The sequence below is a fragment of the Mandrillus leucophaeus genome, unplaced genomic scaffold (assembly GCF_000951045.1).
Source record: "Mandrillus leucophaeus isolate KB7577 unplaced genomic scaffold, Mleu.le_1.0 Scaffold218, whole genome shotgun sequence".
Classification (NCBI taxonomy): Eukaryota; Metazoa; Chordata; class Mammalia; order Primates; family Cercopithecidae; genus Mandrillus; species Mandrillus leucophaeus.
In genome coordinates, this window is record NW_012102232.1 from 1,615,617 (window position 1) to 1,635,385 (window position 19,769).

Genomic DNA, 19,769 nt, shown 5'->3' on the forward strand with positions numbered 1-19,769 from the left:
CATAAATACCTCACATAAACTTGCGACTGCTGGGTGGGAGTAGCCAGGCCTGGCAGCCATGGACCCTTGACAGTATCAGGCTGGGTGTCACTACTTACTGGTCCCATGTGCCACTGAACCAATCAGGCCCTAGCCCCTTTTTCTTTCTTTTGGGAGATGACCAAATTCAAGGGTTCACTACACTCAGAGTATTGTACTTATCTGTTCACGAACAGTAAGAAGGGTTGAGTGGTGGAACGAGTCAGAGATCATTGATCGACCTTGCTTCAGGAGGCCAGGGACTTTACTGGTGATTAGACAATTCTGCTTTCTTTTGAGAATATACACAATTAGTCAACTTTTTCATCCCCAAAAGATAATTTATGTAAGTTATACCACGATATTAGAATAGAGATGTTCTTTAATCTTTTTATTTTGCAACACCATGAGAGTATTTTGCATGCCTGTTCTGTCTCTGTTAGGGAAAGGAAGCCCCCTCCCAGTGCCCATGTTAAGAAAGGAACAATTGTAGCTGAATGCCATCACTGTTCTTCAATCGCCTCAGGATTAAAAGCTCGTACAGTCAGTAGATAATGTGACAATGAGCAAATTCTCCTCTCTGAGCTTGTTCTTCACAAAGTGAAGATAGTAACTGGAATTTGGGGAGGTCAAAATGAGATATAAAATAGCATGTGCTTATTAAGCTTCTGTTAGCACACTGTGCCAATCAGGTTATTTTAAGGAACACTCAATCAATTACAAAACATACGAAGCCACCAAAAAAGAAACAGCAACTACTAATTCTCTGCACAGTAGATATCTACGTAAAGGCTTTTAATCAAACTGGCATAAACCCATGGAAGTACTGCTCTTAACATAGACAATATTTATTTCCAGGGAGTCACATCATTCCTGCTTTCAAGAGGACTGAAAGCAACAATATTCCACAGGACAAAGAGTTCTTGATAACACCACTACTACCACCCCCAGATTTTACTACACTTCCTCTCCTCTGGATATGGAAACATACTGAAGTTGGGGCCACACACAGGTAGAGCTAAGTGTGTACTCTGGTCTAGAACAAACACTGACAGAAGTTCAGGCGAGGCCCTTTTCCCCCTTGCTTGGGAATACTGATGCTGCTGATGAAGTGAATACCTCAGAAATCTATTACCTCAGCTCTAACATCGTCTCAAGTGAAAAACAGGAACTTTTCACTCGATAAGAAATTCCAGTAAACTGATATCAGTTTCCCAATTCTACTTTATGGGAAGAAACTTTAAGTTAATAATTCCTACATGTAGTTACCACCAGCAGTGTCATTTTTGAAGGTAAAGAAGGTTATTTCAACGGATAGAAAAATGTCTTTTTTCCATGCATTAAAACTAGGGCCTTAACCAGCACCGTTTTTGCAAATACAGTTTTATTGGAACACAGCTTAACCAATTGATTTGTATTATCTGTAACAGTTTTCATTCAGTAAAGTTCACTAGTTGCAACTGACACAGCAGGTGGCTCACAAAGCCTAAAATATCTACTATCTGGCCCTTTAAGAAACCCAACCCCTGCATTAAAATATTACAATGCTATAGTAAGTAAAATTTTAAGAAAACTAAATGAGAATACAAAAATACAAATGACATGCTTGCTCTGATTCAGGCACTTTCAAGATCATAGTTTATTTATTACTTCAGATAAAAAGATAGTATACATATTAGGGAATCCCTTAAAATTCAACTCTAGAGTTATACACCATCTAGTACTTTTGCAATGAATGTTAACAACAACAACAAAAAAATCTCTAAACACCTGAAAGCCCCACTATTAACATGGACTATGGTAATAAAAAAATTTGACATTTAATTTGTTCAATATATAGTATTTACATTATGAAATCAATGGTGATGATACAATAAACAGTGATAAAGAAATAGTAAAAATAAACTTTAAAAAGCAAAGGTTTATAGTCTGACAATGCTAATTATCATAATTGTATATAAAATATTAAAACATAGCAGAGCTTTCTGTTACAAAATTCTTAATCCTCTGGGCTGTAATCATTACTTGCTACCAATTTACATGCAACATCTGCTAGGACTGACATTTGATTTTTTTCCCCAAGAACGTGTGAGTAGATAAATGACATTTCAGAGCAGACATTAATTTACCTGTAGACAGAAAAAGAAACTCAAGATTGGTACTGGTCACAAGCCTCTTCCCAATAGAAATTATAAAAACAGTAAGATAAAATTTTAAAAAAATCTAAAAAGAGGATGCATAGGCAAAGAGTACCATAAATGGCACAGCTCAAAAATTCCCAGGACCAATCAGACACACATCTTTTCTCTCTCCTTCAGTGATGACAGGTCAATTTCTCCATCAAATAACCATGACTGAAGCAAGTGAGGGGCACCAGGTGTACAACCAATTAAATCTTGCAAAATACTAAGATGGGAGGAGGGGTGGGCAGAAGAAGGGGCAATTTATATATAATTCAAACTATATACAGCATAAATGGAATGCAGCCCATCCCAGACTGGCTCTGTGAAACAACTGGACCTTTATAGTTAAAATTATAACAAGTGTAATAATACAATAGATTTACATGGGAAGCAAAATCCAAGGGGCATTTTATATTAAGTATTTACTGTGCTGTTTCAATTTAAAAATAATTTTGCTAAGTATACATCTCAACTGAAGTCTATGTATAAAACGTCCTAATAGATACAGATATTTACCTTTGGTGAGTTGAAGGCCTTTTTGTGACTTCTGTCTGAACTGTAGGCAGAATGCTAGATGTACATGCACATATGGAGAAACTCAAGCTGAGGTCATCCAAAAGCTGTGCATATGAGGCTGGAGGTACTTTGAAAGTCAAAGTAGACCAGAAACCCAAAACAGGTAACAGTGAGGATGGCAAAAGGGAATGGAATGCCAATATGGCAGTAAAACTTTTTTTAAAAACAGAAAGAGGAAGGCCTCTCGTACCAGCAGAATCCTGTATACATACAAAAAAGAAAAAGCCACCCACCATTTTGTAAAACAGAAGCCAATTATAGTGTGGGAAAGTACAAATTACAGAAAACCAGAAGTCAACAGAAGAAAAACTACTGGTTTACTTGAGAGAAAGGAGAATGGTTCAACCCAAGCAGAGTTACTTGGTGAATGCTGCCACCACCGCCCACAGAACCTCATTGGTGTTGGCCTTCAGACATTCCACCTCGGGGTCTAAGTCGAGAAGCTGCCGCACTCTCTTGGTAGCCAAATCATACTGCTCGTCCAGAAGAGGAGCAAAAGCATTCTCCAGGACGTCCGAGGCATGAGCCAGGTAAATGAGGGCCAGCAAGCGCCTGTCCATGCGGTGAGGGTCATTCACCCATTTGTCAAGAACAGCTTCCTGTACTTTCTTGATGAGGCGCTGCTTAATGTTGTTGTTGGTGAGGGGATGTGTTGTCATGTCAAAAAGTAGGAAGTTCTGTTTCTCTGTTGTCAATACACCCTTTTCCACCAGGTTTTTAGCTAATCGTTCCCGTACATTTCTTAACTGATAATGCAATTTTAATGGATTCCATGTCTCACCTAAACAAAAGATTTCAGAAGTTAGAAATGATGAGTATTATCTGCTAATTTTGCAAAAATTTTGTACTATTAAAATAAACAGTAAAATCTGATTTTGCCCCAAGAGAAACAGAAGAAAATCTGCCATGTTTTTCTCCCTAACTAGACCATGAATCCCTTAAGCCCAGCCAGACCTTTGGATTCTAAGCACCCAGCACATCCTCAGCCACAAGAGTCACTCAGACGACTAAACTGCAAGCAGTCTTCAGACCAGAGTCAGTCACCCTTAGTCTTATGTGGAAATGAGCCAAATATGATGTCTGAGCTTCCTTCTAGCTGCTGTCAAAAAGCAGCCAATAGCCAAATAAGAAGTTTTCTATTAAACACCAGTCTGCAACTAACAGACCTCCCAAAAAAAGCTTCCTGATTGTTATTCCTGAAACTGCTACATATATACAGCCTATAGAGGTAAGAAAGCCTGTTCAGGCCATGCTATTATTAGATGACAATATAAAGCTAATTCTGGAAGGACACAAATTTTCACAATTTTAACCTTGCCATCTATACACATTTCCTTTTGAGAGAGAAATATTTAAAATAAAACCAAATGATTTTTCACTAAAGTGGGTTCTTCTTTATAGAAAATACATCAAAATATTAATCTTACTTATCTTTGGGATTATGTGTGCTAAACTTTTTTTGTGCTTTCTGCATTTTCCAAATGATCTTCAATGAACATGCAACTATTTTTATACTTAAAAAAACTATAATATTTTTCTAAATTAGAACATGTTAAAGATCAACCACAGGCATCTTTTTTAAATGCAAATGTTGTAAGGTCGAGATTTTGTAATACTGAGAGAAAACCTTCAACCACACTGTCCATTACAGGAGCCATTACCCACATAGAGCTATTTAAATTAATTTAAATATTCAGCTCTTCAGCGGCACTAGACACATTTCACATATATAATAGTGACACATGGCCAGTGGCTAGACACCACAGGAATAGAACATTTTCATCATCAAAGAAAGTTCTAGCGGACTATCTTAAAATTTTAAGCTGCTATCTTAAAATATATTACCATTCAACTGGACACAGACATAATTATTTTCCTATACTTAACACTAAAGAACACAGGCCTATGATGAAGTAATCATTCCTAAAACTGCCCTCTCACTGTAATTAGAAATCTGGATAAAATATATGAAAAAACTGTTTTCAGACACTAGTCAAAAGCAGCCCAGAACTGTGACACATGAGTGCAGCCTATGTGAGCCAGAAAACCGCCTAAGCTTACCACCTAGAGGCACGTCCCAGGCAGCAGAGCAGGCAGGAAGACCCCAAGCGGAGCATAACAGTTACATCACGTTAAGGTAGCAGAGATCAGAGTTCAGGGTAGCTAAGGCAGCTGCAATGTGCAAAGCAGACTACTGGAGAAGGGGGACCTACGCAGATAAAGAGGTCTAGAAATCAGCAAGGTGTTCCTTGAGTCTTTGGCTGAAAGCTAAGCTACACGTGTTAGGGAGAGAAATTCCACAAAGCTAGGCAAAGAACAACTACCAGAAAGTGAACGATTTCAAGAGTTCAGTAGAGCTGGGAAAAATGTGACTGCCAACTAGCCAGAGAGCAAAGGCCTCAGTAAAAACCAAGGACATTCAGAAGGAATACTAGAAAATCCGCACCTTAGTTGTAGGACTAAACCTGTCCTAGAGTATAGACCACCCTAGACCTGCTCTAATAAAGATTAAAAGTGAACAGGCATGGTAGCTCAAGCCTGTAATCCCAGCACTGTGGGTGGCCCAGGCAGGTGGACCACCTGAGGTCAGGAGTTTGAGACCAGCCTGGCCAACATGGTGAAACCCCATCTCTTCTAAAACTACAAAAAATTAGCCAAGCATCATGGCAGGTGCCTGTAATCTCAGCTACTTGGATGGGTGAGGCAGGAGAATCACTTAAACCCGCAAGGCAGAGGTTGCAATGAGCCGAGACTGTGCCACTGCACTCCAGCCTAGTCAACAAGAGTGAAACTCCATCTCAAAATCTAAAAACAAAAGCAAAAAGATTAAACGCAAGCTGATCCACAAGTAACTTAGTTGCTTATCAAGACAAAATTCAACACTCTTTAAAGAAAGACCATAAAATTCATCACTTAACATTCACAGTGTCCAGCATCCAAGTCAAAACAAAAAAATCACCAAACTTGCAAAGCAGCAAAACAGTGACCTAAAACTAGGAGTAAGGGGGAAGTCAACAGAAACAGTCCCAGTCTAGGCAACATGGTAAAACTCTGTCTCTACAAAAATATACAAGTTAGCCGGGGCCAGGCGTTGAGGGGGGTATGCTTGTAATCCCAGCACTTTGGGAGGCCAAGGTGAGCAGATCACTTGAGATTAGGAGTTCAAGGCCAGCCTGGCCAACAAGGTGAAACCCCGCCTCTACTAAAAATACAAAAATTAGCCAGGCATGATAGCAGGTGCCTGTAATCCTAGCTACTCGGGAGGCTGAGGCAGCAGAATCGCTTGAATCCATGAGGCAGAGGTTGCAGTGAGTCGAGACTGCGCCACTGCACTCCAGCCTGGGTGACAAGAACATGACTCTGTCTCAAAAACAAAAACCCACAACAAAACAAAACAAAACAAAAACTGCTAGTGTCCTAGTGCAAGTTATCTTAATCTATTTCTCCATTTACTCATCTATAAGGTGAAAGTAACAAATTTATCAAGCTCATAGGGCTATCACGAGGATTAAATGATATATCAAGTTTTTAGAACAAAGTCTAACACATGGTGAGCTCTCAGTAAATGTTAGCTATTTGTGCAGAATAAACATTCTGGCAGAATTTAAAGTATTTATAATGTTCTAAGAACCCTGTTAGGTACTGAGAATACAAACATTGGGATATATCTCTAACCTTGAAGGAATTTAAAATCAAGTGAAAGTCACATTCATAATATATTACATATTAGAACCAACTATACTGGCCAGAAGAAAATGGGAATAGGGCCATAAGAACAATGTGAACAAAGCGCCTAGAGGGTAAGAAATGACCATGGTTTAATGTGATGGGGTATTTCATAGGAAAGTTACAGAAAAAAAGGATCTTCAAGCTAAATCTTGAAATCCAGCAGGATTCACCATATCCTAACGAAAGGGAGAGAAGCCTGAATTCCAGGCAAAAGAAACAACAAAGTACATAGGCAGCAGAATAGCATAAGCCCTGGAGTAGAGGCACACATCCTTCAACAGTGTGTAACTTCCATCTTTTTTTTTTTTTTTTTTTTTTGAGACGGAGTCTCGCTCTGTCGCCCAGGCTGGAGTGCAGTGGAGCAATCTCAGCTCACGCAAGCTCCGCCTCCTGGGTTCACGTCATTCTCCTGTCTCAGCCTCCCAAGCAGCTGGGACTACAGGTGCCCGCCACCACGCCCAGCTAATGTTTTGTATTTTTAGTAGAGACGGGGTTTCATCGTGTTAGCTGGGATGGTCTCGATCTCCTGACACATCGTGATCCACCCGCCTCAGCCTCCCAAAGTGCTGGAGTTACAGGCGTGAGCCACTGCGCCCGGCCACTTCCATCTTTTTATAATTGTGTAAACCCAATGTTTCACCAATAAATAACTGCTGTATCTTTCAATAGTATGAGTTTTGCTTTTAGTTTTCTAACGTCAATGGCAGGTGTTAGACAGCCTAAGACACTAGGCTAGAATTGGGTAACTATTGTGTTATATGACTTAGGGAAATTTAAACTAATGCAACATAAAATAATAAACAACCAAACTTACATAAAAGCCTATTTTAAAAACTACAGTTCAATCCTAAGATTAACTATGTAAAGAATAATTTGTTAAGTTATCAAAGTATTATCCCCTATCAATTTTAATTTGGTATCACAGACTTAATATGTTTATGTAGTCACAAAACCAAAGTATAGCAGAATAAATGACTCCCAAGCCATCCATTTTTATTTTACCTTCCAAAGTCAAATAGGAAGGAATTCTATGCTCCAGAGACATCTTAGCCAAACAACATCTACTGCCAAACAACGGGGGGAAAAAAATCAAGAAATGAATTATTCTGAGAGATCTACAGTTAAACTTCTCTTTGCAGCTCTCCACTCCCCCCAAAAAAATACCCCCTACCCCACACACACATCCCTCTAATGCTGCTCTATAATATATTTTTTCTCATGGGAAGTAAGTGGGATTAATAGTTTATGACTACTGTCTCTTATACTGAACTTATGCTAAGGTTTATCCTCACCTTATCCTTAGTTAAAACTTACATATTGCAACCAGTGAAAATTTACACTTAGTAAATTTTACAGAAGTTCCTGTGGAAATTTCCCAATTCCAAAGTATGCTAACTTATAGTTTAATGTTTCTAGTAAAAATGAGAAGAGCCTAAACACAGACCCACCTTCAAATAAAGTATTCCACTTATGACTGGACCTTCCTACTGGCAATCATTTCTGCCTCAAAGGAAGCAATAAAAAGGGAGCCAGCCACCATCTTATCTTGTAGTAATTCCCTGGGAAGAGGGTAAACCCATGTGCTCACTCCAACAAAGAGAAGATTATTCGATCTCCTCAAGTGTTAGAAAAAAATGAAGAAATCTAAAGAGCAGAAGGCTAAAGCCATGTAGGAAATATACCAAATGTTGTTTAACAGTATTTGTGGTACAGAAAAAAGGCACAAAGTAATAACCAAGTGGTCAAAGTATCTTGGTATTCCAGAATTTCTGCCTTTTCGAAGAATTAAGTTAAGCTAAATCAAAAGAATAAAGTCACACCTGAGTTGAGCATAATTAAGACATCAGTGTAAGTGGGATGGGAAGACAATAGATGGATCTCTGAGGAGAAGATGCAATAAAAGTTTGACTAGCTTCTACAGATTTCGCTGCTTCAATTTTTAAAATAGTGAATACTTATGTTACTGTGATCCAAGCTGTTAGTCCTCAGTCCCTAAATTATTCACCATATATGTGAAAAGACTTTACAAGTCATACAAGCAAATTTAAAATGTAATTAATCTATTCATATTTACTTTTTTTGTAAAGGAAATTGTGAGAAGTAAATATGGAGAGGAAAAGTTATTTAAAGATTATTCATGTCCACTGCCCAACAATCGCTTCAGTGGAGAATGACATGCTGACAGGTACCTCAATCATTTCACTGCAAAGAACACTTACCTTCCTTGACATTGTGTTACAAAACTAAAAGCAGCTTTGGCCATAAATTTGGCAGTGTAGTGATTCCTTGTGACCAAACTGGTCAACCATGCCTTAAGATTTCAGAAGCTAAAAAATATTCTTAAACAGTAGGCTTAGCCTGGGCAACATGATGAAACCCCATTTCTACTAAAAAAATACAAAAATTAGCTGGGCATGGTGGTACATGCCTGTAGTCCCAGCTACTTGGGAGGCTGAGGCAGGAGGATCAACTGAGCCTGGGAGGTCAAGACTGCAGTAACTGCATCACTGCCCTAAAGCCTGGGTGATGGCGAGACTTTATCTCAGAGACAAAACAAAACAAAATACAGTAGTCTCTCAACTTGCGTCAAGTCAAACATATGTATACTTTTAAATTATTAGAAAATGTTGGCCGGGCACGGTGGTTCACACCTGTAATCCCAGCACTTTGGGAGGCCGAGGCAGGCAGATCACGAGGTCAGGAGATCAAGACCATCCTGGCTAACACAGTGAAACCCCGTCTCTACTAAAAATGCAAAAAATTAGCCGGGTGTGGCGGCGGGAGCCTGTAGTCCCAGCTACTCGGGAAGGCTGAGGCAGGAGAACAGCGTGAACCCAGGAGGTGGAGCCTGCACTGAGCCGAGATCGCACCACTGCACTCCAGCCTGGGCAACTGAGTGAGACTCTGTCTCAAAAAAAAAAAAAACAAAAAACAAAACAAAAAAAAAAAACAGAAAATATTTAAAATTTATCAACAGTCTTTTTTGTTTGTTTTGTTTTTTTTGAGACAGACTCTCGCTCTGTCACCCAGGCTGGGGTGCAGTGGCGCGATCTCGGCTCACTGCAAGCTCCACCTCCCGGGTTCACACCATTCTCCTGCCTCAGCTTCCCGAGTAGCTGGGACCACAGGCGCCCACCACCACGCTCGGTTAATTTTTTGTATTTTTAGTAGAGACAAGGTTTCACTGTGTTAGCCAGGATGGTCTCTATTTCCTGACATCGTGATCCACCCACCTCGGCCTCCCAAAGTGCTGGGATCACAGGTGTGAGCCACCGCCCCTGGCCAACAGTTTTAACATGTATACATGTACAGTATAAATAATAATAAAATGAGCCCCTGGGTATCCTCTACCCCAGGTAAATAAACTGTTCTTTATTAAAACATTCCTTGGCTTCTCGGCAAGGAATCCCTCTGAACAAGTACATTTCTTTCTTTGCATTTCATTCTTACCCTTCAAAGGCCTAATCTAAGTTTCACTTCCTCTTGTAATTACTAAAGTTCCCAAGGATTTTTCTTTTCTCTGAACTACTGAACTTTCAGAGAACCACACTGTCAAACTCTCATCTGTTAAATTATTAGATGTATAAAACTGTTCCTCAAATGGATTTTAAGATTCTTTCAGTCTGGGAGCACCTTTTAAATTTCATAGCACGTATGTCAATAACTAGTGCAGTAACTAGTGTTTGATACCACACCGCATATTGAAGCAACAGAAAATTTTTAAAAATCTAAAATCAGCAAACTAGCCAAATAACTGTATGCCTAAATATAGTAAAAACGGTAAAAGTTACCTTATATATATTTTACTACAACTAAAAAATCAGCAAGCTGGTATCTTGATACTTTCAATTAGGTGAGTAGTAGATATTTTTCCTTTTCTTCTTTTTACATGTTATTTGCCAGGAGATATTTTCTTATTTTCTTAACTTTAAAAAAAATGTCCTTTTTTTCCTTCTCCCACTCTGGATTCTGTTCCTTTATTCTGAAGTGGCAGCATTCCCAATATATGTCAAGAGCAAGCAACTCAAGTGCTACAGGCAATGTTCTGGCATCAATAGCCAAGCTAAAACTCACAGGATATTGTTTTTTAAAGAACCTTGGTAAGTATTAGTCTCACATTTTACCCAAATTTCTAATCCAAATAGACATTGTTTTGCAAAATCCTAACTGTATTTACATACTTGTGAGAAAAGCTTTTAGACTTCTCATCTTTTCACTGCTTAATCAAGTGGGGACAGTGTAACAGCAGCCAAAGGTGAGAACCAAGTTCAGTTAGCATTTATATTGATAAGCTTCATTTACAAAATGTTACTTAACAGTTAAGTGTAAGATGGATTTCAGAACAGGAAAGTGAAGGCAAAGCTCACTCTACATTCCACAAAAAGAATCTTTAGCACTGTAACACATCTGCCAAAAAAAATTCACCACAACTTTGAGAAACCCTTCTTTTGGTCAGTTGGGAACCAAATTACAAATTCTAATTTGCAACACCAGAAGCAGTCATGGGCCAACACTGGCAGCAGGACATGAGAAAGATCCAAAGACTGGTTAAGCCAATGCTCTCTAGACAATGTACAAAATGATCCATCACAGTATAAACATTATTAGCAGTTCTATTTCTATCTTAAAACATTATGTTTGCTAATATTTAACATATAGAGTTGACATTAACACCCTGAGTCTGTTAGATGGCTGCATGTCACTAATAGGCATACATGAGAGGCTAACTCAGAAAGCACTGACAATGTGATGGGTATTTGTGATAATTAAGTGAATTTGCAGGTAATATCATCTAGTTTTAACCAAACAAGCCCTCATCAAACGGGCAAAGTAATTTTAAAAGATTCTTGCAAAAGAAATTACAACTGAAGACAACTCTAATAAGCATAAAGGGGGGAAAAGTGTAAGTCAGAGTTACTCTCACTCAATGAGATAAAAAGGAAAATTAGAGCTACAAGAGGGTTATCCAACAAAAATGCAAATTTATCAAGAATACGTTTATGTTCTCTACCAATAAGAAAAAAGAATGAACCTTACCCTAAGTGTAAAGTGCCCATTATTGCCCTGTTAGCTAAAAATGGTGTGTACTTAATTTTTAAATAAACAAATAAATACAGGCTGAGCATGGAGACTCATGCTTACAGTCCCAGCGCTCAGGGAAGCCTCGACGGAGCACCACTTGAGGCCAGGAGCTCAAGACAACCCTGAGCAACACAGCAAGGTCCTATCTCTACAAAAAATAATTTTTTTCTTGAGATGGGGTCTTACTCTGTCACCCAGGCTGGAGTGCAGTGCCATTATCTTGGCTCACTGCAACCTCTGTCTCCTAGGCTCAAGCAATTCTCCCACCTCAGCTTCCCAAGTAGCTGGGACCACAGGCATGTGCCACTACATCTGGCTAATGTTCTGCATTTTTTGGTAAAAACAGGGTTTCACCAGGTTGTCCAGGCTGGTCTTGGAACTCCTGAGCTCAGGAGATTCACCCACCTCAGCCCCCCAAGGTACTGGGATTACAGGCATGAGCCACCATGCCTAGCCAAAAAATAAAATTTGAAAAAATCTAGCGAGGCATGGTGGCACACACCTGTAGTCTTAGCTACTCCAGAGGCTGAGGCAGAGGCTATAGATCACTTGAGCCCAGGAGTTAGTTCAAGGTTACAGTGAGTTAGGATCATGCCACTGCACTCCAGCCTAGGCAACAGAGTGAGACCGTGTCTCTTAAAAAGAAAAATATTTATGTATAAACAAAATCAGCTGGTCCAAGTATAGCAGTTAATTACAGCTAACTGATCACAGTTAGATTTCTTTGTTCCCTCCCACTCACACTGCTTCACTTGACTAGTCCCCCAACCCCTAAAAAAACCTCTTTTACTGACAGAATATCCCCATAATAGGACTTTTAGAAATCCTGCTTATCTATAAGAAAACTCACATCATGTTAATATACAGATAACTTTAATATAAATGTCATAGTCCTCCACACTATCAACCAAACTTTTCACATACTCCTCCCTAAGTTTGCACTTCCCTGTCTCCTTGAAGTTAGGGGAGACTGTGTGATTTGCCCTGATCAATGAAATGTGAACCACATGTCATTTATAATTAGAAACTTAAAAGCCAGAGTGATGTGCTATGCTATTCCTCCTTTCATGACAGTGACTGATGCTGCTCCAGGTGGTGGTGGCTCCATCTGCCTGGCTGCCAGAGTGAGGATGAGGTAGCCTGTGACTGAATGACAGCCTGAATGAGAAATGAATGGTTGTTTTAAGCAACTGAGGTTTTGGGGTTTGTTACCACCACAGCTTAACCTAGCCTATCCAGATTAAGGTAGCATGTGGTAATTTTGATAAAGAACACAGGAGCTCTAAGAAAAGAATATTACCTTCTCATTCTGTATCTATTCAGTATTGTTAAAGAGAATGAAATTTTATAAAAACCATTACTTCTTCACTCTATGATTGATAACTTTCAAGTGTGCCTAAATAACTAAACACGCTTCTGGCTATGTTGTATAGTTCCTTTCTAAAGGATTTAAACTTTTACATAATCTTTTAAACAGAAATTGGTTTTTGGTTTATTCACAGAAGCTTACCACTAAGTAATTCAATCCAGTTCTGGACCGTTTCTGGAGGCTGAGTTTCCTTAACATGCTTCAGAGCTTCATCAAGAAGAACATCCCCTGTTGGAGCATCCGACTTACAGATTACCTAAAAAGAAAGCAAAAAGAATGAAAAGATGCACTGATGCCTTTTCTGACTTGATCTCATTAAATGAAAACTAAACAATTATATAAATAATTCATTACGCTTAAAGCCTCAAGCATTCATGTAATATCAAAGTTCAGATTTTAAAGTACTTTTATGTTAAGGAAATCCAATACTTAACCTAACCAGATTAGACATAATAATGAATGAAAACTGGCTGGACTCAGTAGCTCATGCCTGAATCCCAGGGGGAGGCTGAGGCAAGCGGATCACTTGAAGCCAGGAGTTCAATACCAGCCTGGCCCCACATGGCGAAACTCTGTCTCTACTAAAAATACAAAAATTAGCCAGGTGTGGTGGTGCACACCTGTAATCCCAGCTACTCGGGTAGCTGAGGTGGGAGAGTCATTCGAACCCAGGAGGCAGAGGTTGCAGTAAGCCAAGATCACGCCACTGTACTCCAGCCTGGATGACAGAGTGAGACTCTGTCTCAAAGGGAAAAGAAAAGAAAGCTACTAGCCGGGCATGGTGGCTCATTCCTGTAATCCAAGCACTTTGGGAGGCCAAGGCAAGTGGATCTCCTGAGGTCAGGAGTTCAAGACCAGCCTGGCCAAAATGATGAAACCCATCTCTACTAAAAACACAAAAAATTAGCTGGGCATGGTGGTGGGTACCTTAATCCCAGCTACTATGGAGGTTGAGGTAGGAGAATTGCTTGAACCCAGGAGGCGGAGGTTGCAGTGGGCCGAGATCGTGCCACTGCACTCTAGCCTGGGCAACAAGAGGAAAACTCCGTCCCCTGCCCTCCCGAAAAAAAAAAAACAACTACTGTGCAATACTTAGTAAAGCAACATGCTAGGACAGTTTATACTCACTGACTCTTTTCATCAGTGAACCTTGGACTATGTGATCCAGAAATTCATTTAAGCATTATTATTAGTTCCAAAAATAAGACTAAATTATAATTAAGAATTCAGTACAGGTTGAACATCCCTAATTTGAAAATCCAAACTCCTTCAAAATCTGAAACTTTTTGAGCACCAACATGCATCCATTGGAACATTCTGGATTTTAAATTTTCAGGTCAGGAATGCTTAAGTATAATAAAATATTCCAAAATCCAAAAAATTCCAAAATCTTAAACATTTCTGTTCTCAAGCATTTCAGACATAGGGTATTCAACCTTATATTATAAAGGTGGTATTTCACATCAGTGAAGAAACGAATTTTTAAATAAATGTCATTAAAACTGGCTAACAAATTAGGAGCAAAAATTAAGACTTGGCTCTTCTGAGCTTATATTGCAATAAAAGATAAAGATTTAAATAGGAAATATAATTTGAGAGGTAAGAAAGGTTTCTTGGTTCCTTTTTTTTGGAAACGGAGTTTTGCTCTTGTCACACAGGCTGGAGTACAGTGGTGCAGTCTCGGCTCGCTGCAAACCTCCACCTCCCCAGTACAGGCGATTCTGCTGCCTCAGCCTCCCGAGTAGCTGGAATAATAGGCATGCACCACCACGCCTGGCTAATTTTGTATTTTTAGTAGGGACGGGATTTCTCCAAGTTGGTTAGGCTGGTCTCGAACTCCCAACCTCAGGTAATCCACCTACCTCGGCCGCCCAAAGTGTTGGGATTACAGGCATGAGCCACTGCACCTGGTCCTGAAAGGTTTCTTTAAAAATTGTCCCCACTAGCAGAAAGCTTAAAGAAATTATCAATAGCTTTGATTACATAAATTTTTTAAATACTGCAACTTTTTTTTAAAAAGCTACGCTGAGGCTGGGGGCGGTGGTTCACTTCTATAATCCCAGCACTTTGGGAGGCCAAGGTGGGTGGATCACCTGAGGTCAGGAGTTCGAGACCAGCCTGGCCAACATGGTGAAACCTGGTCTCAACTAATAATACAAAAATTAGCCAGGCGTGGTAGCACACACCTGTAAACCCAGCTACTCGGGAGGCTGAGGCAGGAGAATCGCTTGAACCCGGGAGGTGGAGGTTGCAGTGACCCAAGATTGCACCATTGCACTCCAGCCTGGGTGACAAGAACAAAACTCTGTTTCTAAAAAAAAGCTACATTGAGATATAGAATCCATTTTAAAAGTGGAAAAATCCAGAGGGAGGGATGGAAGGGAAAATGTTACACTGCTTTAGACAAGTATTAGATCCCTATAGCCTTCATTCACGTTGTTGGCTAAGCTATAAATTTCTAGATAAAATTCCACAATATCAAAATTAAATCCATTGTATTATTTTATAATGTTAGCTCTTTAAATGTTATAAAATTTAACATTACTTTTTTTTTTTTTTTGAGATGGAGTCTCGCTCTGTTGCCCAGCCTAGAGTGCAATGGTGCGATCTCAGCTCACTGGAACCTCCATCTCCTGGGTTCAAGCAATTATCCTGCCTCAGACTCCCAAATAGCTGGGATTACAGGCGCACACCAACACACCCGGCTAATTTTTGTATTTTTAGTAATATTTTGTATTTAGTAGAGAGTTTCATCAAGTTGGCCAGGCTGGTCTTGAACTCCTGACCTTGTGATCTGCCCACCTCGTCCTCCCAAAGTGCTGGAATTACAGGCATGAGCCACCGTGCGCAGCCAATTTAACGTTACTTTTAAAATGTGATAGTCCTCTCTTAAACTTGTCCTCAAAGTGTCCTTTACTTTGTCAATTTATAAAAAATTAAAATATACATACAGTATCTACCTCTGTGACATCATGACCAGTCGAAATATAAAAACACAATACAAGCCACAAATCTATTCTTAAATTTTCTAGTAGTTATATTTTAGAAGGAAAAAAAGGCAAAATTAATTTTAATATTTTGATTTAACCAAATACAACCAAAATATTAACATACAATAAGTATTTTTAAATTGAGGTATTTAATATATTTTTCCATACCAAAACCAAAAATCCAGTGTATTCAGTGTATGTTTTTATTAACACCATATGTCAATGTGCAGTAGTCAAATTTCAAGTGCTTAAGTGTCTGGCTCATAGATGTATGTAGCTAGCAGCTACCATATTGAACATACAGACCATTTTCATCATCAAACAAAGTTCTATCAAACAGTGCTATTCTAGACCACGCTTTCAGTAAAGGGTGAGAGAGCACAAGAAAATAAAGCAGAGCCTCAAGAGAAAAAGTTACATCTAAATATTGTGGCCATGCCACCACTTCTTACATCCCACTCATTCCTTTTATTTATTGCAATTTGGCCTCAGAGCTTGCCCACGCACATCCGTTTGCAACGGATCTTATGTCAGGGACGCCATAGCCTGGGTACAGGTGAATCACTTTTTCTTATGAAGTTCTGTCCCCTAAATCTCCCTCAAATATATCACTTTTTTTCCATCACCTTGCCATTATAGTCAGCCTTCCGTATCTACAGATGCTACCAACTGAGGATCAAAAATATTCAGGAAAAATAATACAAATTTAAAAACACAGTGTAACAATTGTTTACACAGCATTTACATTGTATTAGGTATTGTAAGTCATCTGGGGATGATATAAAGTATAGGAGAGGATGTGCATAGGTTATATGCACACACTACAAAATTTTACATGAGAAACTTGAGCATCCACAGATTTTGATATTTGAGGGGAGTCCTAGAACCAATTGCCCACAGATACTGAGGGACAACTATATTCTGGTCCGCCTAATCAGGTTGTTTTTCACTTGGATTAAGATAAGCCTCTTAACTAATTTCCCTAAACTAGTTTTAGCCTTTTCAATCCATTCTCCTCACTGATCTTTCTAACAGGGAAATCTTACCATGGCATTCCACTGCTTCTGCTTACAACTTGTCAGTGACTCGAGTTAGTTCTAAATTTCTTTTAAAAATTCAGTAGTAGGTGTGGTTCACAAATAAACATGTTCTATTCAAACATGTAATTTTTATTTAGCTTCTTTTTTTGGGGGGACGGGAGACATTCCTAAATATAAATAGATAATCAAGGATAACATGTGAAAGAAAGCTTCCAACACAGAAGAGACCAAAAAGAGAAAACAAGAACTCTGAAGAAACAGATATAATACAGACGAAGGAAATTTTCAAAAAACGTGTGATATCCCCAGAAGTCTAAAAGAAGGTATTACACCCATAAAACAAACTACGATTTTTTAAAAAGGAAGTTTATGGAAATCAAAAACACAAGAGCCACAATAAAATCTCAACAGAAAGGTTAGAAGACAACTCTTTAAGAGTAGCCAAGGTAGTCCCAGCTACTCGGGAGGCTGAGGCAGGAGAATGGTGTGAACCTGGAAGGCGGAGCTTGCAGTGAGCCAAGATCGTGCCACTGCGCTCCAGCCTGGGCTACAGAGCGAGACTCCGTCTCAAAAAAAAAAAAAAAATAGTAGTCAAGAAGTCCATATCCAATTTAGAGTTCTAGAAAAATAGAGGGCAAAAGACATGAGAAATACAAGTTTTCAAAACCAAAATATACACATTTCCAGACTGAAAAAATTAATGCATAATAAATTTAAAATGACCCACATTAAAGCACATCGTACAATTTCAGAACACCTACAAGGATAACAGAAGAGTCCAAATGCTTCTAGAGGAAAAAAAATAACAATAAGATTGAAAAATCAGAAGGAGCCCTGGCACACTGGCTCACACCCGTAATCCCAGCTCTTTGCGAGACCAAGGCATGAGGATCACTTGAACCCAAGCGTTCAAGACCAGCCTGGACAATAAAGCAAGACCTTATCTCTTTAACAAAAATGTTTTTAAAAAAATTAGCCCGGAGGCTGGGCGCGGTGGCTCACGCCTGTAATCTCAGCACTTTGGGAGGCAGGTGGATCATTTGAGGTCAAGAGTTCGAGACCAGCCTGACCAATATGGTGAAACCTCATCTCTACTAAAAATACAAAAAAAAAAAAAAATTGGCCGGGTGTGGTGGTGCATGCCTGTAGTCCCAGCTACTAGGGAGGCTGGAGCAGGAGAATCGCTTGAATCCGGGAGGCGGAGATTGCAGTGAGCTGAGATGGCACCAACTGCACTCTGGCCTGGGTGACAGAGCGACACTTGGTGTCAAAAAAAAAAAAAATTAGCCAGGCATGATGGCACATACCTATGTAGTCCCAGCTACTTGGAAGGCAGAGGTTGCAGTGAACCAAGATCATACCAACTACCCTCCAGCCCGGGAAATGGTGTGAGACACTGTATCCAAAAAAAAAAAAAAAAAAAGGGAAAAGAAAATCAGAAGGGCACCAGATTCGAATAGCAACTCTATATACTAGAAAACAATGGGCTGGGCATGGTAGCTCACACTTGCAATCCTAGTACTTTGGGAGGCCCATGGCGAGCAGACCACTTGAGCCCAGGAATTTGAGAGCAGCCCAGGCAACATGGCGAAACCCTCTACAAAACATACAAAAATTAGCTGGGTGTGGCAACAGACGCCTGTAGTCCCAGCTACTTGGGAGGCTGAGACAAGAAAATCACTTGAACCAGGGAAGCGGGGGTTGCAGTAAGCTGAGATCACGCCACTGCACTCCAGCCTGGGTGACAGAGCAAGACTCTGTCTCCCAAAAAAAAAAAAAAAAAAAAAAAATGCATGAATGGTGTTCTTCCCTACAGAACTATTATTCTCTATAGCTTATCAATCAAGAAGTGTTCAGCTCTGACCTAAAACTTTTAGATTCATTAGGACACTGATTGAGGAAAAAAACCAGTTTTGAAACACCATGCTCAAGAAACACAATGACAAACCGGAAGAAAATCAGTCTTGAATATTTAAGATTGAGGTTTAAGTTAAATTACCTCTATTATACCAGAGAAGCACCTACACAGACCTTCACAGACAGGTATCTGAAAAGTACTCATAATCTGATGAAAAGATCAATAGCCTATGCATAAATTGCACAGTAACACTTTTGAGTTTTTAATGTCAAATCTTTCAAAACCATGGCTTTTAAAAGCAGCAAATGAAGTCTAAAATCTTTCTGAAGATGTAAGATCCAGTGGCCAATTACCTTAATAATGAATTACATTACTCATTGTAGGTAACCAAGAATGCAAAAAAGATATGGAAATACAATTGAATAAAGACAACTTTAATATCAACTTCCACTTTCATCTTTGAAAGCTATTAGTAAAAGCATACATTTTAAGTAGTACAACCTCTTTAAAAAGAAAGTTACTCAGCACTCCTCTTACCTTTCTTGTTAATAGACTTTTACGTCTCATTCCACAAGCCTCTAGTTGTAACCTTCCTCTCAATGCTAATTCAATTAACATACAGCCACGTAATCCAGATGATATACAGTCATTCCAAAATGATGTGTAACCCTGTTAAAAAAAGAAGAAATAAAACAAAATAGCTAATTTACCTTGAATTCACAGTCAAAAACAAATATTCTCAGCCAAAGTCCTATTTGGTGCCTTTTACCTTTCTTGTATTTCTATAATAACATACTGAAAAAACACAATTAACATAAATTATTAATTGATAATTTTCAGGGGCTTATCTTTCTACCATTTATTCTTATATACAAATAACAAATAACTTTAGAGGTCAAAAGTTTAGAAATATAACTCACATTT

General features: G+C 39.1%; 1 protein-coding gene across 1 annotated transcript; it reads right to left on the minus strand.

The window, feature by feature from the left end:
• Positions 1–1,628: 1,628 nt before the first annotated feature.
• GOLPH3 (golgi phosphoprotein 3 (coat-protein)) lies at positions 1,629–19,517 on the minus strand (the record flags this gene model as incomplete). Its single annotated transcript, XM_011980813.1, has 3 exons — positions 1,629–3,558; positions 13,099–13,213; positions 19,383–19,517. Coding segments are annotated over 3 exons (675 nt in total), but the record flags the coding sequence as incomplete, so codon positions are not given.
• Positions 19,518–19,769: the final 252 nt, after the last annotated feature.